The sequence below is a fragment of the Pempheris klunzingeri genome, chromosome 13 (genome assembly GCF_042242105.1).
Source record: "Pempheris klunzingeri isolate RE-2024b chromosome 13, fPemKlu1.hap1, whole genome shotgun sequence".
In the NCBI taxonomy this organism is placed as follows: Eukaryota; Metazoa; Chordata; class Actinopteri; order Acropomatiformes; family Pempheridae; genus Pempheris; species Pempheris klunzingeri.
The window spans coordinates 14,345,464-14,372,318 of NC_092024.1; the positions used below are offsets into that span (position 1 = coordinate 14,345,464).

The 26,855-nt window shown below is 41.2% G+C and overlaps 1 protein-coding gene across 1 annotated transcript; it reads right to left on the reverse strand.

The window, feature by feature from the left end:
• Positions 1 to 1,198: 1,198 nt before the first annotated feature.
• cnksr1 (connector enhancer of kinase suppressor of Ras 1) lies at positions 1,199 to 26,617 on the reverse strand. Its single transcript, XM_070842259.1, has 21 exons — positions 26,416 to 26,617; positions 25,225 to 25,382; positions 22,565 to 22,767; positions 22,073 to 22,157; positions 15,161 to 15,202; positions 14,916 to 15,035; positions 12,344 to 12,403; positions 9,313 to 9,381; positions 8,962 to 9,087; positions 7,726 to 7,844; positions 6,461 to 6,606; positions 5,732 to 5,907; positions 5,571 to 5,604; positions 4,954 to 5,129; positions 4,710 to 4,783; positions 4,250 to 4,321; positions 3,890 to 3,960; positions 3,268 to 3,329; positions 3,056 to 3,146; positions 2,586 to 2,764; positions 1,199 to 2,351 (listed from the first exon to the last, which is right to left on the reverse strand). The coding sequence occupies exons 1-21, from the start codon at positions 26,465 to 26,467 to the stop codon at positions 1,911 to 1,913; spliced, it is 2,556 nt and encodes an 851-aa protein (XP_070698360.1). The 5' UTR covers positions 26,468 to 26,617; the 3' UTR covers positions 1,199 to 1,910.
• Between the last annotated feature and the right edge of the window lie 238 nt (positions 26,618 to 26,855).

The window sequence follows — 26,855 nt, forward strand, 5'->3', positions numbered from 1 at the left end:
AAAATAATCTGCCAATTTCTTATGTTATTGGAGTAAATCATTGTATGATACGTTCACTGGGAAGCGTTTATTGAATGAATGTGAGTTAATAACATGAAAAGTGAGAGGAGAAGACGTGCTCGGGGAGGAGGATGTACAACAGGGTGTTGTTTGTTGTTTGTGAATTATTCATAGGTGTTAACTTGTTTCAGTGTGTTCATACTTGGTGATGCATTCTGGTTTGAATAAACATTTCAAGCGTACATCACTGTGTGCTGTGACCTGGAACTGGTGTTACTGTGACGACAAGAGTGAAAGCAGATTATTTCAATTAATTTCAATTAAAAAAAATAGATCCTATTGAGCAGAAGTAAGTGAAAATTAGTGCTCTTGCTCTCGCATGTCTCTGCCATCCGCACACACACTATGCATATTTATGCATCTTGTTCAAGTGTTGGAAATAATTCAAATTCATTGTCTCCACACAAAGCCGAGAGGCAGAGACATTATCTCAGCCCACTCACAAGGTCAATGCAGTTATACCCTTGTGAATTAGGAGAAAGAGCCCTGTTATGTGAACAGATCATGAACTGATGAGAGAATGAGCAATTCAGTTCTCGCAATCAGCAGCAACCATCGTCGTTCAGTGAGTGACTAACTTTAAGTGGCACATATAACTGAAAGCAGGTCTTTAATGTCGTGAATTGGGTGCAGGTATGAGTGACTAATGTGCACAAATGATAGTACATGTAGGCAGTGAGTGGAGCCCTTTGGGCTTCAGTAGGTTAAGTATGTTGTGGAATATTGACGTTTTTTGCATATGTAATATGTGTGGGCTCAGAGTTTTAAACCATTTTTGAAACTATTAAACCAAAAATTAATTTGATTAATTTATTAATCTTAACCTTCAACTGTGTAGAAGCAACAAACATGACCTGGTGAAAAAGGAGTTAAGGAGACTTGTAAATAAACAATTTCCACATTATTCTCAGTGAAGTGGCCTTCACCAAATGTTTTAAATTCACACACAAACGACAGACATGGACATACACAGGCATGCATTTTATAATCCTCTGTGGTCCCGAAACTAAATTAAACAAATGTGGTCAGCCACATGAATAAAAAAAGGCTCAATAGTGGATTAAATATCTGCTTTATCAAGGTTTGTCAGTCAATTATTCCTCATTCAGTCACCCCAAAACAGGAACTTCACAACACATTTCAGCAATCATCACGCTCCATTTTTATTAAGCCGGTGAATATTACAGTAAAAGGAGCAGGGCCACCTCTGATGAGTCATCACTTGTTTTGCTTTCATGGCAGACAGGGCAATAAGGAACACTGAACCAGAACTGTCATACAGCTCTACTATATAGTTCACATGCACGTCCATATACGTGGTGTCACAGTGTTTGCTACAGGGAGCAAGAAGGCTCAAAAAACAACCTTGGCCAACAAGGAGCTACAGCAGTGTTTCTCAAGCTAATTATGTGCAAAATATTTAAAATGTATAAACAAATACATACAGTATTTATAATAAAACTGTATTTACATATCACATTACAAGAGGCATGGCTTATATCACAAATTTGCATTTAATTCTAAGAAACGTTCTACTTTTTCTCATTAGAAGAACAAGACAGGCTTAGAATCTAAAATACGTAATGAACTCAGATTGACACTTGGAAAATTGTTCTTTTCTCTGTTGTAAACTTGTCATTTTTCTTTGTCGAGAGCAAGTCTATGTGTACACTGAAGCATCCCACTGACATACTGATTAAAGTGCTGATTTAAAGGCAATTTGAACTAATCCATTCCGGTGAATGTCAGCAGAGGACACAGTGAAATGCATCTGGCTCACACTGTTGCGTCTTCCATCTCTCTGATTCTAGTAAACAACTTTGCAGTGATATGATTGTTCCAGTATGCTCTTAAATGTAGAAGTAGCTCTCAGAAGCTTCGCCGCTCTCGGCCATTTGACTAAGCTGCTGATTTATTGAATCTTGCAGCGATCCCAGAGAGAGTTCTAACACTGGACTGGTCTCTGTGCTCGGAGAACCCTGTGGGAGCTCCAGGAGAACATCAGACGGTTCTGCGTCCACTAGCTGCTCTCCATCGCTGAGGCTCAATCTGTATGCGCCTTCTGTCTCTGCTGTGGCTGTTTCCGTGGTGACAGTTTCCAAGGCAACCTTCTCAGTAGGTGTGTCCTGCACCTTTGCGTCGTCACCTCCTTCAGAGGCCTTGAGTGAGGCCGCTCTCTCGATCTCTTGGACTAGTTCCTCGTTGTGCTCCTTCCACTGACGATACATTGAAGCCGACAGATCTGAGTCCTCTAGGAGCTTGTTGATCTGCAGCAGCTCCGCCTCTTTGGCCTGCCGAGTAAAAGGGGCTTCAGTGACCATGCAGATGTACTTCTCAGTCAAAAGCAAGAAAATACAGAATTTTGTAACTCAAGAATACATTAAATAAGTATTTCTTACTGTCCAGTTGCTAAACTAACTATGTTTGTCTTTGACTAATTAAAGTCAGCCAATTTTGGCCTGTGTTTGGACAGGGAAGGGTAGCCTGAGAACCTGAGTAATGTGCTGGGTGATTTTTCGGCTCACCTTAAGAGTGCTCTGTAGGGCCCGGAGTGTGTGCGCCTTCTCATTGATGACAGGATTCTTGTTGCGCCGAATGAACGATTTCCTGAAGTGGTCGTGTGTAAACGGCTGCTCCTGGCCCATGAGAGAAACTCCCCCTTCCTTTATATTGTTTAACATCATGCCCATCTCATCTACTGGTCCTAAAATAAGGGCAAACACAGATGAAAGAGATGGAACTGAATGCAAAACAAAGCATTTGGGTTTTGGCCACAACGTCACGCACATGAAGCTGCTCTGAACCATCCATCCGTCGACAGATTGGGAAAAATATCCACAGGGTGAAGTAAAAAAAAAGGTCACGATGAAGATGAATCATCCACTCACAAATGATTAAAACATCTATCAGTGGGGCCTCACAGATTAAAGAAATAATTCATTGAGAGAGAAATTGAGGAAGCGAGGAAGCGAGAAAAGAGACAAACAGCACTCACCTGTTCCTTTGCTGCCCCCTGTCGCAGGACTCAATGATGGCACCTTGTTCGTCCTCCCCTTGGGGCGAGGCAGAGTGTGGGACTGCACCTTCTGAGGCACATAATGAGACACGATAATCTGAATGGTAATCCAAATGGTGTGTGTGTGTGTGTGTGTGTGTGTGTGTGCTGGCTGTGTGTTTATGCAGATGTAAACCTCTAACTGTACTAACCTTGTTTCTTCTGCGAGGTGAAGGTGATCTCTCGCTTTCTGATTCAGTCTCGCTGTAACATTCTGTTCAAAAAATGAACAAAAGTGCTAAATTACTGATGTTACTATAAGACAGTATATTAGAAAAATAGGTATACAGATATAAATGAACCTGCATTCAACTTTTCTGGTCATTTTTAACAGGCTGGCAGGACTCAATTAATAAAATCATGTAACAAACTGCGGGCAACAGTAATTCATCCAGTGTTAGAAGTTAACTCTCTGGTGAAACTATCATAATCATGACTTAATGATGACTTTGATTATTTTTTCTCTTACAAATGGTCATGTGTAAGTGAGGTGTCCCGACGTTAAACATAATGGACTCCCATGATAAATAAACTCTACAATCCTTCCCATAATTGTAGTACACAAGGACACATCATTATGCATTTCTGGTTATTTCCAAAATGTAATGTAACTGTCAAGTCAAATTTATGTGTGAAACCAAAAATTGCAAGTCAGAAATAGATTATTTGTGCGCCAAAGGCATTAAAAGATGTTTCAGATGGGTAAATGTATATTAAAGTGCATAATTAGGAGTACAAATGTGAGATACAAAGACAAGGAGAATGTTTCCCCACCTTCTTCACTATCTGGGCCTTTGTGGAACTTCTTATGCTTCTGTATGGCTGTAATCAGACAGTTAATCCACCTGGAGAACAAAAAAAAAAAAACATACTTTAAATTTCACACAATCAACACAAAACAGGATCCTGAAAAGCCAACTGAAGGGGGCAGTGCAGACCAGTGCGACTTCATGTGCTCACTGCTCATTATATTTTTGTTTCTAAAGCACCTGGTCTTCCATTATACAGTTGCATTTTAGAACTTGTAATTTATTTAAGAAATGTAGTACCGGAGGCTAACTCATCAATTTAGGATCTGGAGAAAGAGACATAGAGAGAAGATAGACTGGCTGAACGGTGATCAATCCAACTTACTTGCTCATGTCATTGACATTGTCGGCAGCAAAGAAGAAGTTCTGAAATCGCTGGTGGCACATTTTGAACACACTTGTTGGGAGCGAGAAAAAAGAAAGAACACACATAAATCATGCAGACACACACACACGTGCAAAACACATGTTTTGTCAGTAGAGATGAGAATTCATCAGATACGATGTGCTTGTTCTTAAAATATATTTCAAAAATATAGAAAAACATTTTATCTTGCATAATGTCGAGGATCACATACACAACTACAGTATGTAGCATAAAGCCAAGATCGATCATCCACCATCTCAGAGACAATAACGCTTCTGTTTCAAACACAGTCTAAAAGATTTTAATTCATTCCCATTATAGCTCCGTCGTTTATAATATCTACAAGCAACAAATCCTCACAAATCGCTAAAATGGTAGAAAGCCTGTAAATAGGATCCATCATTGAATTCATCCTTACTATTTTCTCTTGTGCTCTCCAGCACTCTCTATGCTGTAGCTGGCTATGTTGACAAGACCCTCTGCCTTCTCATCCTGTAGAAACAACACACGCAAACCAATAAAGTAAGAGAAGGACATTCAAAGGAGCAAAATTAATATTCAAATGTTCTACAAACTGACTGATCAAAATGGATGTTTGCACATGATAGTACTTCATCTATTTGGCATGAAGAGATTCAGTGTTCCCATTGCTTTGTTCCCACCTGTTGGCTGGTGTACCAGTAAAGGGAGGGCCCAGTGAGGACGAACCAGAAGCGCTGCCACTTCTGGGCGATGAACACACCGCTCTCCTTTCTCTTCTTCCACAGCCAGCCGTCGCAGTCGGGTCGGCACAGCTCACGGCAGGACACGCGACGCCGACTCAGAGCCGTCGTCATTCCTGGGAAGACGGGAGGATGGGAAGAAGAAGGAGCAATACTAATCGGTTATCAATGGAGATCAACAAACACTCGATCAGGGATGTAGTGTACGATTCTGTGTACAGTAGTATAAAACCATTTCCTGATGCTGAGGTCTTTCCTTTTTTACCTTTTTCCTGCCCATCCTAACAGTTTCAGAGGATAAGCACTTCAATTTGGGTATATTCCTCTATCTTATTCCTTGCATGGCAGAAAATGTGGAAAATTGAGTAGAAATATGACCATTATAAATTAGTTCCACTTTAAGTCCTTTAAGTCCTACAGACAAATAAAACACAGCTAGTCTGCTCTTAAACTTCAACTCAATATGATGAGGTTTTAGTATTGACTTTGACTGGATTGACAACAGCTTTGCAGTGGAGTATTTTGCTTGTATTCATATAGTATTACAGCATTTTTACCTTTTGTAGAGCTCTTCTTTGTGTCCTTATTCCCCTGAAAACAGAGACCCATAAAGTTTATTCATTTATAACTGTAGTTTAATTCAAATCTAGTTGAAACAACAAGTGGGAGTCAGAATGTCTGGTAGAAAATGTTTCCATGTCTTTCTTTTTTCTCTCACCGTGTGTCCCACCATTTCAGGGCAAGAACTTATGCTCGCTGTCTCCTGGTTGACTCCTTGAGGTGAAGGACTTCTGAATGACTCAAATAACAACGGAGACGGACTTCTGGGTGACGGCGATCGGTCTCGTCTTAGTCTTGGGGAGAGCCTTGAACTGTCAGAACTCTCAAACTCCCCTGAGAAACACACATGAATGTGATCATCCTCCAAAACCAGCAGTGTACCTGGGTTAAATTAGAACTGCAAATTCTAGCAAATGCTAATAAATTCATTACACTAACTATCACCCTATTTGTCCCTTGGATTTTGTCATTCGTAGTCACCTTATCTATGTGAGGTCAGTTTGAAATCTCTTTAATACCCCAGAAAAAATGAACCAGATTAACAAAGACAGTCAAGTGTCCAATTTGAGGCTAAAAAACTGAAAACTACATGGGCTATGGAAAGTTAGTTCAAATAGAAAGGGTGCTCACTCTATTTCTATTATTATTATTATTTTATTTTATTATTAATATTATATTATTTTCCACATAACACATTTGGACAGCTTTAGTGGTTGTTATTCTTTCACATCTCTTTAGAAATCATCCACCAATCCAACCATCTTTCTCTGAAACACCCTCTGTGCTTTGTGTTCCATCCAATAGAATACAATTTGAACATACTGAGGACATTTGAAGAAAAAACGAGCGAAAAACAAAGACCCTTGTTTCCTTTGTGTTTTCCTACCTGAGGGATACAATGGCGACAGCCCCCCCTGTTGGTTTTGATATGAAGTGAGCGTCAGACCCCCCTCCAGCTCCCTGTCAGAGGACAGCTCTGATTCCTCCTGTCCCATAGGCTGCTGTTGTACCTCTGGGCCGTGAATGGCTTTCCTGAAATCCAAGACAAACCGAACAAAACAACTCACTGGTGGTGTGTTCAGGTGCCTCTGAGGCTTTATGCTTTAATGCACTGTTAAAAGACTCCCACAAAACCATGTGATGTGATGTCTTTGCCAAAAACATGTATAGGTATGAAGTGACACAGTATAAACAACCTGAAATGTCCTGTGAAGAGGTGATATAGGACTTTATATGCCAGTAGTGTAAAGTTTTGACTTGGACTGGAGTTGTAGTGTATCAGGATGTGACAGGATTATTTACAACCTTAATGCACCATCCCCGCCTACACCCTCCATTTATCGAGGGCGCCTGCTCTCCATCAGCTCTCACTGTCTCCTTTTACCCCTCCATCACTCTTTTTCCTCCCGTCTCCCGTTTTTCTTTTTTCTTCCCCTTGTTTGTGTCTTTCTTCATCTCTTCAAAACTCCCACATCTATTCATCTTCTTCCTCATCTCTTTCTGTTCTCTCATTTCCAGTCAGCCGTGGGTTGAAGGTGTGCGCAGTGGAATTTATGGCATTTGCAGTGTGACCTCACTGCAGACCTACTCGGTCCAGGCAGATTAACGAGGTCAAAAGGTTTTGTGGGAGGTTTCAGCTCTATTGATCAAATCCTTGGTAGTTTAGTGAGCCAAACTTGTGTCCAACCTGCTCTGAGATGAGTTAGTATGCCTCTAAATAAATAAGATGAGAGAACCAGACCCAAACCCAAACCCAGTCATTTGCAGCTATCATTTTAGCATATTGTGGTCATGTGTGGTATTTCACCAGAGGAGTCTTCAAAAAGCATAAAGTTCTATTTAGATTCTGTGTTTTTCGCCAAATAGTTGCAGCTATGAGATTCTTCTAATGGCTTCATGAACGATTGGGAATTTTCTTTTAAATTTTCCTTTCATGTTGTCTATGAATGGGCACAATGGATATCATTGTGTGTGCGATTTTATACCACAATAATTATATAATCTTGTTACAGACAAAACTTTGTGGAAAATTCAATTGAGAATTTTTTTTATGGACTGTTCTATTTTGGTTAATCCACTGAAGAGATGAGAAATCAGAATTATAAAAAGGAAAAGTTAATGATTGGACAGAAAGCTAATTTATGCTCTCACCTAAAAGACAGGGACCTGACAGAAGCTGCTACCCTCTCAAATATGGAGTGCCTGGGATTCTCCTCCTCTTCCTTTTCCTCTTCCTCCTCTGACCTCTCCTCTCTCTCCTCTTCCTCCGTCTGAAAAGAAATCAGCAGAAACACAAGCATGTGAGTGTGCACACTAAACTCACTGTGTGTTTGTGTGTGTGTGTGTGTGTATTTAGAGGTGAGAGGGGTACAGAGGCGGATGTCATGCGGACTGCTGTGGAAACCTTCTCCTCAAGTCTTCTCGGGATTCACATCTCCTTATGTGTGTTTTCTCACCCTACGGCGGCAACTAGATCTGAGATTAACATGGTAATGGTCACAAGGGTGTCTGTATGTGTTTGTCTCAGACGCAGTGTGTGATTAGGCGCGTAGTCAAATACAAACAACAGTTGGCATAGTGACTGCTGAGGGTGAGTAAGTGTTTATGGAGACGGATCTCAAGTGATGTTGAACGGAAATCGAAGTGGGGATACTTCTGAGAGGGAAGCTTCAGGCTCCCCGGACATTAACTGTGAAAACAATCCTGTTTCTGAAGGAAGATTTGATGTTTCACCTCTGGATGTAATTATCCTCAAGTGAAAGTAAATGGCAGAAAATTTTGATTGTTTGTGCGTGGTGTTGGCTTGAATTTCCATTATTGGATTCACAAACGATTACACAATTTTCAAATTAAGTTGTGATGCCCACAAGCTTCTAAAGGGAACGTATGTGTAAAAATGCAACAAGAAGATGGGCCCATCATGAGTAATCCTAAATAGGGATATACAGTGATGATACATGCTGTAGCATGCTAAGCAACCTTTTTGGAGACTGTGTACAAATTAAATGTTTGCAGGACAAACACCTACCAAAATACAGGCCCAAAATACAGTAGAGGTATTCATCTTCTCTGAGCAAGTCAATCTGCACATTTTGATATTTCTCATTTGCAAGTTTTCCTGATGGAATATCTGCAGCATGGAAATCTAGCCTTTAAATTTCAAGACACCTCATCGTCATGGACAAAAGTGTTGGTCAAGGGGAAATTAACGACTAACGTTATAATCATCATCATCTGGGGACCATGCACATATCCATACCAAATTTTCTGTAACACCGTTACAGGACACCATACAGGATATTCAAACGTTTCATTTGCGACTCTGAGAAGCTGACAGAGTTGATGGAATGATGAGACAAGTGCAGGAAGACTTGGATGATGCCTGACCTGTGTCAATGAGAGCTGGACCACGTCTCTGCGTCGCACTGACTCAGGAATCTTCTTCAGGACCAGAGTCACTCCGCTGGGATTCTCCCGCAGCTTCTTCACAAGGTTGGCTCTGCTCCAGCCCACCTGTTGCAGCAAAACATATGATAATTCCAGCTTGTTTCAAACAATGGAACACTTTGCAGGAACAACAAATACACAGTGGTCTGTCTCGAGCTATGACAAGTCCCAGCTCATGACTGACATAAAGCCTACGACTGGGAGGACCACACATTGACAGCGCAATGAAGCAGTGCAGCATACTGTACATACAAGCTTGTGCGCACACATTGTATATATCGTTACACTCACCACTATCTGGTCGTTGACTTGGATCACTTCATCGCCAGCCAAGACTTTCAAAAAGACATCAGCCGAAGGCTTTAAAAGGAGAGTCAAACAACACAAATAAGAACTCAGAATACATAAAAACTCAGCAGAAAATTGCTCAGTGTAACATATAGATTTTTTTATTCAACTTCTTTGAATACAAATTATGCTCTTGTCCACTGGGACTTGCAATGAATGAGAGGTGAGAGATTCAGTGTTTTGGTCAAGTGCTGTGCTGTACATTTCGACGAGTTTTGTGGATGTAGGAGAGGAATATCAACTAGAGAATACTAACTACATATTATGGACATTTCCAGAAATAATAGTACTGTGAGAGTATTTGCAGGCAGTGGTCACAGCTCTCATTAGCAGTCAGCCCTGGTCATGTTTGTTGAAGATACTTTGTTGTTGACATCATGGAAAAATAACATGTCCATCTTTCTGTCCCACAGGAGAGAGACCCTGGCACTCATTTTACAGGCGCTCCTCATTCTGGCTGATAAGCACTCCTCCATCTTTCCAATCGCTGCCCAGTTTATTTTACAGGCCCCCTGATCCAACTGATCTTTTCTCTGGGGATCATCTCTGCTGCTTCCATGGAATGATTTTATTTTCCCAGGGAAGCCTAATCAATTGGAGCTACAGTAATCAAAAGCAACATACTAAGTTAATTCACTACTATTATAATTCCCTGTAGTTCTATCCAGTTTAATAATCAGCTACTATTGGTGTAACTCAAATGTTTCTAAAGTAACTTGTCTTGTGTTTAACACATATACAAGTGAAAAAAAGCGGAAAAAAAGTGTGCCATTGCACAGTTTGTCTCCAATTTCCTTTAAGCTGTAACTTCATTAAGCGTGAAATGGATAAATACCTTGTTAACATTAGTGCAGACATACATAGATATTGTAATCCTTGTTGTGTGGTGTACTAATAGGCAAGATGGTGCTTTGTTTACACACAGTTTGCAGTCAGCAGCCTCAAGTAGATATTTATAAGTTTATAAGTATTTGCCTCACAAGGGCTCACACTGGTTTCAGTTTCAAAGCAGTGAAGCAATCCAAAAATAAACTGTCACACAAAAATACTTCTAAGGGGATTTCTGCCTAATCCAGAGCTCATGCTTCCCTAACAAATGAATCAAAATTAAAATGCTATACTTTAACTGCGCAGAGCAGATTCATAGTAGAAGAGACCACATTTCTCCTGTACTGGCTTCTCTTCATTGGTTTCCAGTAAAATCTAGAATAGAGTTTAAAATCCTTCTCCTCACCTACAAGGCTCTTAAGGGTCAGGCTCCATCATACCTTAAAGAGCTTATAGTACCGTACTACCCCACTAGAGCACTGCGCTCCCAGACTGCAGGTCTACTGGTGGTTCCCAAAGTCTCCAAAAGTAGTTCAGGAGCCAGAGCTTTCAGCTATCAGGCTCCTCTCCTGTGGAACCTCCTTCCAGTTTGGGTTCGGGGGGCAGACACCCTCTCTACATTTAAGAGTAGACTAAAAACCTTCCTTTTTGACAAAGCATATATTTAAGGGCTGGCTCAGGCCTTAGACCAGCCCCTAGTTATGCTGGTATAGGCTCAGACTGCCGGGGGACTCCTATGGTGCACTGAGCTCCTCTATTCTCTATCCTCCTCTTCCTCTCTATCGTTATGTCTCATGTCAGTCAAATGTCTGCCTCTAACTTGGTATCTTCCCCGGAGCGTTTCTGTGCTTTCTCATCTCTCAGGTTCCTGTGGATCCTGTGGATCCTGGTCCTGGCCCTGCTGATGTGGTTCTCTGGTTCCTGTGGATCCTGGTCCTGGCCCTGCTGATGTGGTTCTCTGGTTCCTGTGGATCCTGGTCCTGGCCCTGCTGATGTGGTTCTCTGGTTCCTGTGGATCCTGGTCCTGGTTCTGCTGATGTGGTTCCCTGGTTCCTATGGATCCTGGTCCTGGTCCCGCTGATGTGGTTCTCTGGTTCCTGTGGATCCTGGTCCCGGTCCCGCTGATGTGGTTCTCTGGTTCCTGTGGATCCTGGTCCCGGTCCCGCTGATGTGGTTCTCTGGTTCCTGTGGGTCCTGGTCCTGGTTCTGCTGATGTGGTTCCCTGGTTCCTATGGATCCTGGTCCTGGTCCCGCTGATGTGGTTCTCCACCAGCCAATGGATGTGCGTCTGTCCAAGGCTACAGCCTGTCCGTCCTTGGGAGCTGGATCTCTCCTTCACTGTGGTGCTCCTGGAGGTTTCTCTTTTCCCACTGGGTTTTTTGAGTTTTTCCTTCCCGAAGAAGGAGGGTCATAAAGGGCAGGTGATGCCTCGGACAGATCCACCAGACTGATCCATTGGCCTCATCGACTGCTGGACTCTTTATTAGACTGTTTGTTCGCTTACACTTGTTATTTCAGTGAACTTTGTAAAGCACTATGAGACACTCTGTTGTGATATTGGGCTATACAAATAAATTGAATTGAAAAAAAAATTGAATAGCAAAAGACTTCATTTTATACTGAAAACAACCACAAAATCATGAATCAATGTTATTGTCAGAAACTCAAGTGTGAGAATATGTATTGTTGAAAAAGAGCCTTCACAACCGAGAATATACTTCCAGCTCCTTCTAGGCCCAGGCAGACAAGTACAATATCTGTGTTTTGACAGATCAAACCCTTCCAATAGGAGAAGTGGAAAGAGGTGTGAAAATGTTACCTCCTGCAGAAATATGTGACAGACCTGAGCCACACAGTCACAGCTTGTTACCTGTTAACACTCTGACATGTCAGCGCCCTTTAACAAGACAGAGCCAGTTAGGAAATGAAACAATGACTGTGAAGCATCCTTCACAGTCTCTTTTCACAAGACAAACTGTGGCTAAAGTTAACCTTCTCATCTGGAGTTCAAGAGGAGCGGAGGTCTGACTCACGCTGCACTCCAGAGGATTGGTTAAGAGCGCTGAGATGTCAGCGATGGTTAACTCCGTGTGGTTTGTAGGCTGAGTCACCAGGGAAAGCAGGACAGTAAATGAGAGAGTCTGACCTCAGCTGCAGTTCCGGTCACGTAGTGGTTACTGGAGCCAGTGGATGTTATCTCAATCCCCTATGAGAGAGAGAAAGCTGTTACACATCACATTATGCACAGTTAGGACTGATAAAGCTGCATATACAAGCAACTTTGCAATACAGATGTCAATTTTGCACATCACTGAGTCAAAATGATTCACCATAATGGACTTATAAACAGTGCTCTATCTTCTTTATGTCACCACTGTTGGACTCTGTGGACATATTGATGTCTGTCTCCAGATGTATTGATGGTTCAGCCTGTAATTACCCGTCAGCCTGCCTTGAGTGATTATTTTATGTCATAATGGGCATGGGGAGGGCCAACTAATCACACCCCAGAAAGCCCAGATCACATAATCAATAACTATCACACGAGAACAGCAACATAGATGGATTTTAGCTTTGAGCAGGGCAAACGCTAAGTCACAATTTCCTCACGTAAATACAACATACAACAACTCATTTATTAATCCACAACTTATTTGCTTAAAATTTGCAGGTTTTCTGGGTTTCGTTGACATTAGGTGTGGGACACAACCAATAAGCCAATAATGCATATTAAAATGATAATAGTAACACTTAGCTTTAACCCTGACTATTTAGCATTTATAGTCCATAAGTAGAGGCAGATAATGAGTGGCAATACTGTGAAGCACACTTGTAATAACATAAAAACCATCACCTCCTGTGCTTTAAACTAAGACATTTACCAGCAATGCATAAGGATATCAGCTGAGTCCCTATATTGTTAGTCATGTCCTGACACTGCAAATACAAATTATTACACATATCTTTTGATAGAAATCTCACTTGCATTGTATGAAAGCTCGGAAATTATTTTGCATATCTTTAATCTTCACCCTCTCCTTCATGACTGGAACACATTTAAATTTGAGGAAAAAGAGCGGGAAAAAGTGAACTTTATTTGTTTATTTTATGAATTGAGCGAGTCATATTTTGCACATTCGGTGCATGTGAATTATAATTCTTCCTGCCTCTCACTTCCCTTTCCTTTTGCATTTAGTTCCCATTACTCTCAATCCTTTCGAGGGCAGACCTCATTATCAGTGATGTGATCCAATCAATTTCTTGTTTTGCTGCTAGTTGTTGAGCACATTTGTAAAAATTATCCTGTTCCACTGTAGAAATATTGTGACGAATTACCCCGACTCCCTTTACATACCTGCAGCCGCCCAGAGACACACAAAATTATGCATCCATGGGCACAAACACAAACAAAATGTGTGCTTGTCTACAGTGAAGACGAAGCAGAACTACAAAATGCAGATACTTGCATTTGAGACAACACACGGGAGAATAGGTAATCCAATCAAGCGAATGAGCGAGCACAAGGAAATGGGATTGCTATTATGTTCTAACATGAGAGATTTTTTACCTAAATGGCTGAGTACACAGAAATAAACGAAAGGTACACTAGATGATGTAGATAACAAGCAGAGGAAGAGGAGCGCTATAATTGCTGTACTCAGTGTATTCATTGCTAAGGCATCACAAGAAAAGGCAGGAACACAACGCGGATTGTGAACAACTAGATGTGAGAGGAGGTTTTGGAGAGAAAAGAGAGAATCGAATTGAGTTCAGGTAGAACCTTGAGTTAGATGAAAGAGGAGATGAGTGGAACCAAATGATGATGGAAAACTACGGGCAATGATGGAGGCAGAAAATGAATACTGAAAATGACAAGAGAGTGAGAGTGAAAGAAAATAAGACCCACGAAGAAAAGTTAATTGTCAAGAAACTGGTGAAGCAATCAAAAACGGTGAGACAATGCACAGAAGAGATGAATAGATGATGAACAGATGAAAAAACTATCCAGGGAGGCCCAGGGATGTTAAGAAAAGACAGAACTCTTCAGAAAATGACGTTTACAGTTTCTATAACATCATATTCCACTGGAAGAGGAAGTGAAGATTTGTTGGAATCAGACTATCAGAACTGTGACCCAGATTATGAGGGTTTTGTGTAATGATTATTTTCTTGATTAATCAATTTTGTTTACAAAATGTCAGAAAACAGTAAGAAAAAGCCCATCAAAACTTACCAAAGGCAAAGACAAAGTAACAGTGTCAAACAAAAAAATATTAACTTTATGGTCCAATAAGAAAATGAACAAATCTTCCTAACTGAGACCAAGGAGTGAAATAGCTTTAAAAAAAGTTCTACACTGTCGATTGACTTATTTTATTAGTTGACTTAATTATTTAACTAACTTTGTGAGCTATATTTCTTATTATCAAATTGATAATTTCTAGTGCATTGAAGTGAAACTGAAACTGGAGCCCCCCAGACCGGATCTGAAAGCCTCTGGTTTTTAATTCTTTATAATTTCATCGTCAGAGAGCTAAACCTGCATACACCACATTACATTTCTTAAATTTGGTAGCATTACTGTGTATGCTACACTACAGTAGGCCTATATAGCATATTTGCATCTGCACAGACATAAAAAACAGGATTTTTCATTGGTTCTAGATTTAATAATGACAAAAAGATCTTATATTAAAAGAAGAAGAAGATGGCTTTACCAGCTGATCACCAGGTGACACAGGCACTAGGTCGACACTCTCCAGCTGTGCACTGTGGGTAAGAACCGCCTCAGAGCTGGAATTCAGGATCTCATCACACACCAACACCACCTGACGGCACTATAAGATCAAACAAACCACAATTTACTATCCAGAATATTTTAACAAAATAAAAAAAGAAATCAACTGAAATTACTTATAGATAGTAAAGTATGCAAAGACATACAAACACGTGGCACACTTACTATAGATATGATGTCTTTTTCCTTTTCATAGACAGTGGTATCCTATTGGACAAGTGAAACACCGTGACATGAGTTCCGTGTGAACACTTCCACAAAGCAGAGTAACAAAATGACACTACTGCAGCCTATATAGTGATATTGATTTGTGGAAATGGGACAATCTGACACAAAACTCATTTCCGATTCCGATCCTCTTCACAGCATGAGTCATGAGTGAAAGGCCAAAGGTATCCAGAGGCAATTAAGAGACACATCATTCCAGACCTTTAGCCTACTGGATTTTATCATCGCAGTGCTCGTGTTTAAATTAATGTCCACTTAATCCTTAATCCACACACACACACACAGTTAGTAGAATCACAGCTCACAGTAATCTCTGGCTGGCAGGGGGTGTTGAAAATGCTCCTTCAGCCATTAGCTACTATGAGGTGTGGAGGCTTTGAATGGCAGGATGATGATGGGTTAAAAGAGAAGAGGGTAGATGTGCACACAGCATAGAATATTCATTGAAGTAGATGTATGTTACATACATACATGCCTAAGCTAATTTGCAACGCCTGATGGTGTGATGAGTTACATAAAGGACCGTGTGGGGTAGCTAATCCCTGTGAAATGTAACAAGGGATCAACGGTGAACACAGCTAGATTTCTGTGCTAATTAAAGGCTGTGACACAAGGCTGCAGCGAGAGACAAGAGTGGGAGAGGCTGCTGTCACGATCGCTGGGCACTTCAACTTGTCTGCTTGATGTTTGTTTGTTGTGAGTGTGTGTTGCTATTCCCCTTGGGCATTTGAGCGTTGATCTTTGAGAGATGCAAAACCTGCGATATACTGATTCACACCATAACAAACCACTAAAGGTTGTGTATACACATCCGAAGATCTTTATCATGAGTCCTACTTGAGTAAAGTAGCCGTGTCATGGCACACTGGCTGTATGCCAGAGCGACTAATGTTTAGTTCGTTAGCAAGATAGCTAACTGGTTGGGCTTCATTTGCAGCATAAACAATACTATATTTTATCCAGAACAAACATTTAAAACAAAACATGGATAAGCAACTTGACTTAAAAATAAAGGTTAAGGCTGTAAGCTTCCTCAGAGTCAGCAGCTAACGTTGGCAACAACATGCTATTAGTGCAAACAGACCCATTTAAACATAGGCCTATCTGAAAATAGATTTATTGTTTATTGTATCCACTTAGAAGGAATTTGTGCCACATGTTGATGCCACAGTAAACATAATCACAAGAAAGACTTTAAAAACCCCACTAAGAGTCTATAGTAATGCTAGCAGCTCTATGGGGCTGTTCCATGTGCTGTGCTAAGTCCCAGTAGTGCTTTGAATTAAATGCTAACGTTAGCATGCTAACATGCTCACCATGACAACGCTAATGTTTAGCAGATATGTTGATAATCTTCACCACCTTAGTTCAGTGTGCCAGCATGCTAACATTTGCTAATTAGCACTAAACACCAACTCCATCTGAGGTTATTTGGTCATGAACCAAAGTATTAGACCAATTTCATGAAAAGTTCACATCCCTCATCCTGAGGGGGACATGAATGGCTGCAGCAAATATTATAACAATCCATCCAATGATTGTTGACTGATATAATTCACAACTGCATGTGTAAGCCTTATACTGACACTAGAGGGGAAATCAGTGTGCTTCATCCCATGACTGACAACATTTAATATTCTTGATATAGACAGATAACAAATGTCATGATGTACTTGGCAAATGAGGGAAATAAAACTATTTGTTGTCTAACTGCTGTAAGACTCTTAAGGTTTGCTGGATGCAGACAGGATTCAATGTTCACAGCTGATGTACCCAAGACAGAAACTTTCTTATGACTTGGCCAGACGATCTAGTAGCGGAAGTAGTGATTGTAGTAGCTGAGGTTTAAATCTTGTTGCCACCTCCCACCACACACCATCACCTCTGCCTTTTCTTCTTTAATACATTAACACTTCTTTCTTTCCAGCATCTCACCATTGCTTTTAAAACATATGGTAAAAATAAATGAATATCCACACCTCTGATTTCTGTTGTATTTGGGGCCTCTTCACTGGAGGTTTCAAACCAACAGCTTCTTCTGCATTTTCTTTTTAACTCTTCCAGAACTGGAAACAACACATGATGTGTGTGAGGTGGGCCGCAGGTACACTTCTGCTCTGAAACTGATGTAACACCAGGAGGGCGTGGTGGGAAAACACAGATCTCACTGCTGGTTCCTCAATGAGGATGACTTCTAGCCATATATTTACATTTGCTTCCAACCATCCATATACCATACAACCACCGATACATGCACACATTACTTGACTTAATTAAACTGTCTGTTCGACAAACGTCAATGTTGACAAAAGACATGCAAATGTGCTAAAAATGCATCATATTGCTCATTCATAAAATATCACCCCATTGCCCAAATAATTACCATGTCAGTTTTAAATTACATAAACAATTACAGTTTATTTACAGATATGTAGCATATGATGCCTTTGCAGAGGTCACAGTGTTTGCTGTGGAACAGACATGCTTAGTCCACAACAGCCTCCAGCATGTTCCCACCCCTCTCAACATGCCCTTTTATTGATTTCTCTCTCAATACGATTTTATAACTGAAATACAGCACTTTCAAACAGCTGCAACAATCTTCCAAAGAACCCCTCAGGTTTTGCAGATTGCAAGATGTGTGATCTGTCACCTTAAACAGTAGAGTTACTTGATGAACAACTTTCAGTTCCCCCGTCAACTAAAGCAGAACAAGAGGTCCAAGATCACATAAGATTCAGATCGATGGTGCGCTGGCCTTTTAGACTGTAAGTGTGGCGCCAAAATGTGCCACTCCTAACTTCCAATTCTTTCAGCACCATCAAGAACAAACAATAATTTCATTGTACGGACCTTTTCGAGCTGCTCTGTGCTTAAACAACGGCACAAAAGTTAAATCCACATGTGAACCTTTTATTTCACCTCATTGTAACTACGGCAGTTACATATTAGCCACAACTGTGCTGCAGACCATCAATAAATGATACACAATCCCATGCAGAATGAGCTGCACTAAGATTCACATTAACTTCACAGACATTTTGAGAAAAACAAGGCAGAAATCTCTCAGCTTTTCACCCTACAGTGATTTGCAGCATTGTTATAAAAGGTGAAAAGTATTTATTTCATTGCTGGACTGCAACATGTATCTACTTCACTCGATAAGAAGAAAGGTCTTGTGCTGTGTTGTGAAGCATGTACTGTGGCTTGATCAGGTGGTGCGCTGACTTTACAGCAGCGCTTTGTGCCTGAAAGCTGTTCTCTCTATAGTTGTCTTGGAAACAAAGACAAGCTATTATGTGGGTGTAACCCAACATAACACGGATATCAAGAATGTACATAGGCAAGCATAGACACTGAAACTATCACACAAGTTGCAATGACACATAAACGTGCCTGCATAGGCAAACACAGATTGTGTTTATCAAACACAATCAAGCAGATTCTGGCCTTTTCCTGTGTTCCTGTGGCATGTGCAACTTCATACTCAAATACAATATATCAAAGCCTCGTGAATCCAAAGCCTTGTCAAGTCAAGACCCGTCATGTTCTCTCTGTCATGCTGTATATGTTTACATACTTGGACTCCACCAGTAGATATTTTCTATGTGCCAACTGGTCACAGACTTTCTATAAAAAGACTGGGACACATCATAAGGTTAGATCTCTTTTCCACCTGCTTCTCATCTTCCCATCCGTTTCTAACTACCCTGTATCCAAGTTCTCTCCCTTGCCTTTTACCATTCTTCCCAGCACTCTTATGCTCTCTTTCTCAGCACCATAAATAATAAGTTATAGTCATTCAACCCTCACATAGGTGATGCTTTTTCTTCATTTTCAAAGGCTCATTTTTGAGCACATTCCTCTTGATAGTCTCTCCAGTCTAAAGTCAAGCATCACATAATTTCCTGTATCTTGAGCTGTAAATAAATCCCCCACTAGCAGTGAGATGTTGATGATCGCGGCTTAAGCAACAATAGAGCAGTTTCTAGTCTGTGCCTTTCTATTACGACACCTTTCCTGTCAGTGAAAAGCATTATATGACCAAAATGTCACTTTTGAAACAACAAAGCAGTCATAGATCAGTTTCAGTAGCTCATATTTCTTGAAATGCAAGTTAAACATAAAAATTGCTTGGAGATATATTTGATGATGATTCTTATGTCAAAGCAACATTCAAAAGTTAGATTTTGTGAAAGAAATGTTCTCCTTTTCTTTTTTTAAATCAGCATTAAACTCACATACCTTAATGTAAGACTTCGAAATTCATTTTGCTCTCTAATCCAAGTTCACAGTTCACAGAGCCCTCTTTCTTTCCGCACTGTCTCTCTCCCAGACTTTGCTTGCTGCCTGGTTGGTTCAAGTAACCAAGACATGACAACTCCAGTGTGGGATCCTAACGACACCAGCTGACTACTGACCTTGATCGCCCTCAGGGTGCGAGAGGAAACACACAAACACTCAAACACACACAGTCAAATATGCAATAAGAGTGCTTTCTTTGGTGTGAAGGATGTGGTGTAGCTTCTGTGGGATGAAACTGTGGCCTGCTGACAGTACACCAGATGTCACAGCATGATACCAGCCTCAGTTAGCCAGGAGCAAATTTTAGGAAGCAGTGACCATGCTAGTCTGTATGAGTGGTAAATGCTACACTGCTGATGTGAGCACTATGGGACACACTTGAGTTTGTAATGTGTAGCCCATGCTGCAAATCTGTGTGTTAATCAATGTGGTTTTTCTACAAAGTCTATCCCTGCAGTATCATAATGCTATGATGACAGCTGAACTGACGGATGACGCCTGAAACTATGTGCATGAGATTTCTCATTTTCTCTGTTAAACAGGTGTGAGGACTTGTCAGCTGTCCAGAGCTGACCTTTTAGCTCACCTGCAAAGGGCTCTTTAATGAATAACTACAGAGCACCTGCCAAACATGCAGTATACTGGTTGTAGAGATATCAAATTGTTCTATCCATTTCCAGTGTCCATTTTGTGAGTGGAATTAGCTACTTTAAGATAATTTACAACTTGTACACTCATTCAGTGGGTGTACAAAGACTGATTGACAAGCCTGTTTGGCAAGTGAGCCAACTTAAAACTAATTTACATGACCCTAAACTCACTGGACAAAAGCTCACAACAAAGCTCCTTCTTTAAGGACAATAATTCTTGCATGCACAAACACACAAGTGCGCACTGAGTTCAAAAACAGGAATTGAGCGAACAATACCCAAGCATTACCCAAACGATGATCATCGACAAAAGCAGTGAAGGTTTTAACTGACTAATCACTCACTCAGTGCCATGAATGAAAACAACAGTCAACAGGCCCAAATCTGATTCACTTCACAGCGGCAAAAACATCCTATCAGAGTCCTTCAAGCTCAATAACTCACTGAAATCTATACTTCCTTCCTTCCCCTCTGGTCCTCTAAGTCCTTAAGAATAATGTTACCGTTATTGTACACCAATGCAGACACATCAACTCTCATTTTACACAGTCCTGCAGGCTTGTTCTAACTCATGTTAATGGCTTAATATGTAATACTGCTGAATCTGGGTCAGACCGACTATATACGGCTACGGTTCTCAAGTAATGTTTGAATGATCTTTAACATAGTCATCGAACCCTTAAAGAAAACAGTACACTGAAAAGCAAATACACACAGAATGATTTTAAACTTTAAATTATAACCAACAAGCAAAAAATACAATCAAAGATGTACAGAAGTGTCGGGTTGAGCCATTTCAAGCAGTCAAGCAAAGTGTAAGAGCAGCAAATCTCCTTGAGGGGAATTATCCAATCAAAGAGGTGAGAACTGTACCTGTCGTGCTGGGCAGGCGTCCAGAGCTGGCTATAGAGGGCTATATATAAACTCTAAATACTGAGCCTCCTCTTTCACCCACAGTTTCTCTGCACCACTGACCATTTCCTCACGTCTTTCTAATTATGTCTCATTCTGCTGCTATCTCTCTGTCTTCTTTTTGTCTTATCTGCTTCCCTTCTATCAGTCTATTTATCTCTAGTCTCACTACGGCGTTCGTTCAGAGTTGACAGTCTCTCTCTCTCTCTCTCTCTCTCTCTGCCTGTTGCTCTCTGTTCCCCCCAAGAGTCAAAAGTCATTTAACAGTCACGGTGCAATCCCTCTCTCAGTCTCCTCCTTCTTTCTCTGCCTTCCCCTTCGCTTCACACCGTGCCCTTCCCTCCCTCCCTCTCTCTCTCTCTCTCTCTCTCCCCCTCCATCTCTCCCTCCCCTAGGCACTACAACATATCCAGGCCTGTCCCTTCTGCTAACTGTGGACTGTTTTCACCCAGGGCACATTCATCCACATATGAATATTCCTTCCCCTCAAATTTCTGTCAGACGTTTCATACTACCACGAAGTAAAGTAAACACAAACAAAATCCCCCTGTAATCCTTTCAACTTAAGCTTCTTCAAGGTACAGCCGCCTCCAAATATGCCAGGAATGTAAAGATAAAGAATGTGTTACTCAAGCTGAGCTGAGGAGAAGGGGAGTGTGTGTTTGTGCTTCTGTTTTTCTTGGTGTATTTCAGGGGGTGATTTTAAAAAGAAATAGCTGACCACACAACAAGTTGCAGTTCCTCTTTGGAAGTTTATTGTGGATGACAATATAACTAGAAATATTGTGTGCTTCTGTTGTTCCTCTTAAGATAAAATACCTGTTTCCCTGAAAAGTAAAGAGTTCTAAACTAGCCATTCAGTTTGCATAATAGAGAAGCATTTTACTGCAAAAGGCAGCCATTTGATGGACAGACTATAACAGTATCAATGTAATCACAAGTGACACAAGACTTAAAGACTTAATGTGTTAAATGGACCAACCTTGTGGACAATAGCTCCCAGCTCTTTGCAGTAGGTGAATATGTTCTTGCTGGAGGTGTATCCACTGAGCTGGAAAAACTGATACCTGGAAAGACAGGGATTACATTTCAAATAAGTCTGGACAGGGACAGGAAGGAATTACTGCAAGCAAGTACGCTGGTTTAATTTCACACAGGTAGTTAAAAGGAACAAAGACAAATTAAAGAGCTCAGAAAGTCAAACAAGGAGAAAATGAAAGAGAGCAAACACATTTAAGGAACAGGTATCAGCTTTCTTAACAAGGGCTTAACAACAGCAATTCAATGCATGCACCATAAAGGCTACACCTCTAAATGATTTCAACCCACAGAAAACCTACATCAACAAAAACAACAGCCACAACTATTTTTGAAACACAGCAGAGGACATTTTCTGAGTCAAAAATAACTGCAGAATAAAATAGACCTTCAAGTACTGTATATATAACGGTTAGATAACTCCCTCTTCACAAACCTGTTTAGTAAAGAGAAGAGTCCTTTGGCAGAGGTGATGAGCTCCACCACAACCTGCAGAACGCCAGCAGGCAGCTTGGTGGTACTGCGTCCATCGTAGCCATTGAGGCGCCAGCGGCTCTGGATGCCCATCTGGAGGGTGTGGGCAACGGCACGCAGCTTCTCTGTCAGACTGCGTAGGTTCTCACCACCTATACCATAAGTCTGGAGCGCAAACACACACCAGACACACACGCATGCAGCAGGTTAAAGGTCAATTCCACACCTAAAATTCACTTCGCAACACTTCATGGAATGCGTGGGCCTACGCTTTAAGATGGATAGTGTGATTGCAACATCCCTGGCTAAGGACTTATGTGGCATGTCAGTCCACCCGTTCTCTCTCCCCCCTCATTTCCTGTCACCTCCCTACTGATTATTTTTGAATAATATCACAAAATGTCCAAAAACTGCTCAAACACTTCACTGAATGCCATTTGAACATAACTGTGTTTTTTGTAAGTGGCTGGAGAAAGCAGTCATGACACTGACTGTGTATTGAATTAAGAGCACTTTTTCTCTGTGAAAGCCAAGCTCCTGACACAAAGTACTACAGCATGTATGGCATTCTGGTCTACTGTTGGGAGAGACATTAGCACCCTTTCCTCCTCTGAAATAAATGTATTCCTTTTTGAATAATGTAAAAATGGTGCATGTTGAAACAAGTAACTGCTGGTCTGATGGTCCTACATCAAAGTTTGACATTTACTACTAATGCTGAGAGGTGAAAAAGTTGACGTATTGACAGTTAAAACCCTCACATCTCATTTATCCTATTGTGATACAGTAATGTTTCTGTAAAAATCTATTAAGAAACTGTGTAGAAAGCACACAGTAATCTCTGCTTTTGGTAAATCCAGCAATATCTGATGAATCAAGACAGAAAAATCAGACAAAAACACAATATTGTCATAAAACAACACTGCCCAGAATAGCCTAATACAGCTACAGATATTAAGAGCCAGTTTATCTGGCTTATTTAGCCAAAACTAATGTTCTCTAATACAACAGTACTATTTTAGAGAGGTGTTGATCCAACCTAATGATTTTGGAGGCTGCAGCTTTGTTGCATTATAGTAAGAGGTGGTGTTAATATTTTGTCCATTTATATGAGGTTAGTCTGAACATCAGAAATGCCTCTCCATACAATAAATCAATCAAAGCTACCACATGCAACAGTAGCAAGGGATAAAATAAATGTTCCTCACTGACCAGGACAGAGCTTCTCTCTCATATTCCTGTCACAGTTTTTGGCCCAGTGGTGTGAAACGTGACTCTTCACTGCCACTGAAGAAGGAGCAGGTTATTGTCGTGATCCACTCATCGTGGTCAAGAGCGTTGGACCGGTCAGTCTTTGTTGTTACACATCAACCAGCCGGAACAATCCTCCGTCAACAAGTGGCCATGAATTTTTCATGGCCTTGTCAACGCTGTACTTGTTAATTATGTAACTGTGCACTTGAATGTGTTTGGTCTGCTCCATGTGAGTGTCTGATGGTTGTTTTTATGAATGAGTGCAGTGTTAGCACTTCACAGAGCATCAAAACAGAGAGGCAAGAGAGGAAGAGAGGCAGACACATTCTCACACACACACATACACACACACACACTGTACATGCTGTACTCAAGGTTTAAACCACATCTATGTACCGTATATGTCTTATGTTATATACAAGTGCACTTACATGAGATTTTTACTACAAGGAGACTTTATTCGGTCACTCATTCATACAGATTTTAAACTGTTAATGACTCTTTCAATCAGTGTGAGTTAATTCAACAATGCGTCAACAGGCAGCTTAAGCAGCCTGAGCTTTAGCCTGATGTTCACAGAATGTTACATCACCAGAGCTGGAGCCCTGCCTGGTGCTGTCCTGCTCAATTATTCCCTCCAATAAAACAAAGGCCATTCTGGAAACACACAAGCACCCCCACACACACCAACACAACTATTTACGTGTCCTAAAACTCCCTCTCAAAACTGGACAGGGAGGAAAATTAATTAGGCAGCAGAAAAGAAGCAGGGCAGAGAATCAAAGGGGAGGCAGGAGTGTTTTTTTTTTTTTTTGCCGACTACAAACTTTCCAAGAAATTTGCATGTAAAGTATTAGGTGCAAGCTTTGTATTCTAAATCTGCTTTGGTTGCAGCTGAAGCATGACAAGTCCTTTGATGTTAGCTAGAAAAATAAAGTAAATATTTTACTATGATACGCTTGACTGGGGGTATTTTGATATAAAAGTGAGAGGGAAAAGTGAAGCAATGAAGTGAAACTTGCTGCATTTCGCTAAAGGCTCCGAGTGGACTTCAGTGAAACAGGACTTGTATGGCAATAAGAGCAGTTGTGTATTCTGGCTGGATTTGTCTAACAGCTGCTGGTTCCACTGTGCAAACAAAAGCAGGGTCTGTGATGGTGGAAAAATGCACGTCTGCGTTCTAACATCAGAACATATATGGCACCAAAGCACGAGAGGAAGATGACTGCTCAGTTAATATCCAGGGCTCAGCTCTCCTCTCACATCACCCTCACGACACACACACTCAGCACACAGCCTTGGATACGCAGAGCACTGCTATGGACGCATACTGTACACAAACACACATGCTTCCGCTTCCTCTCTCACCAGTGAGCAGAGTTTCTCCACAGCCTCCAGTATGAGCTCCTGGTGTCCGATCTTATGTACTCCCAACTTTTCCAGGCCCGGAGAGGTCAACTGAAGCAGATCCAGACCTGACAAATGCCACTCCGAGACAGGGTACTGATGCAGGGGGGCATCCAGACCTGCCAGCAGGGCGCAAAAGCACACACACTTAGGCTCTAACCACATGTTGTGCGCAAGTATGAATGGAAAGCCCACATAGTCAAAAAGTCACATGCATGTACAGGTAGAGACACGCAGAGGGAGCGTGGACTCTTCTGAAGTGAGGCTCGAGATCGGTGAGGCTGCAGGGGTCCTGAGTTAAGTATGAAGCTCCATGCAACAAGTAGGTTTGAATAAAACCCAAATCTGTGTTAGTGCACTGTCTCAAATGTGTTATTGCATAGCCAGGTTAGTTATAGCCAGGAAGAAGTATTCAAATCATTTGCTCAAATAAAAATAGCAATACTACACTATAAAAATCATGCAAATCCTCCATGCAACATTCGATGTACGTGAAGGTATTAGCGACAAAATATACTTAAAGTATTAGAAATAAAAGTACTCATCATGCAGATGAGTGTAATAGTATTATTGATGTATTAATATGTAAATTGGTCCAAGTTGAACTAATCTTAACCAGCATTTTAATCTGTACCAATACTGTATATTTTATGTACTAATCGCATGTTATGTAGGTAAAATCTGCAATCTGCAAATAGGTAATAGTGACTGTTGATTCGATATAATGGATAAAAAGTACATTATTTTAAACTGGGATGTAAAGTAAGACTATGAGGTAGGTTAAAATACTCAAATACCCCAAAAAACTGTACTCAAGTTAAGTAAAAGTACTTCCTTAGTGTGCAGCACTGCTGACAGCTCACCTGTCCTGTAATACTAGTCATCTAGAGGTAGAAAACAGACATCCGTGTAGTCTGTGTGTCATGATACTACTTGAGTTGTTGACACTGATCAGAATAAGACTGTTGGGACTTCTCTCTCTGAGCACGGGACACTTCCTCATTCCACCTCCACCTTTCACTTCCAAGAGGATTTGTGTGGCGTTTCTATTTCTGAATTTACCGTGCGAGCCAAAGTACCTGTGAGGCGATCAAGGCGTGAAAAAAAAAACAACAACCCACAAACCCCACAGTAGCGCGATATGTTCCTCACCTTGGAGCCACTCGCTGACTCTCTCCTCGCTCCACGACGTGATAGGCTCCATGCTCGGAGTCTTGCTGCAGTCGCTGGTTCACTTTCCAGCCGTCCTGGCCGACTTCTACCTCTCCGTGCTGCAGGAAGAAGGAAAGGTTGATCCTGATTTGGAGTCGGACGATGACGAATGGCACTCCTTCCCGCAGGTACAGGTAAGAGCCAATAGTGCGGAACTGTCAGGCTCGACCAGGAGCAAAGAGCCCTCCCATCTGCACCCCCACAGCCCCCTCCTTTACCTGGAGGAATAGTGTGAGTGTGTGTGTGAAAGGTGCTGCGGCTTTAAGGCTTCATAACTTCCTTCATAGATTTACTTTCATACACAGTAACGTCAGGTCCACAGTGCAGTGCGCAGGGCCCGTGGTGATCAGCATGAGGAGGACACAATAACAGCAACACCT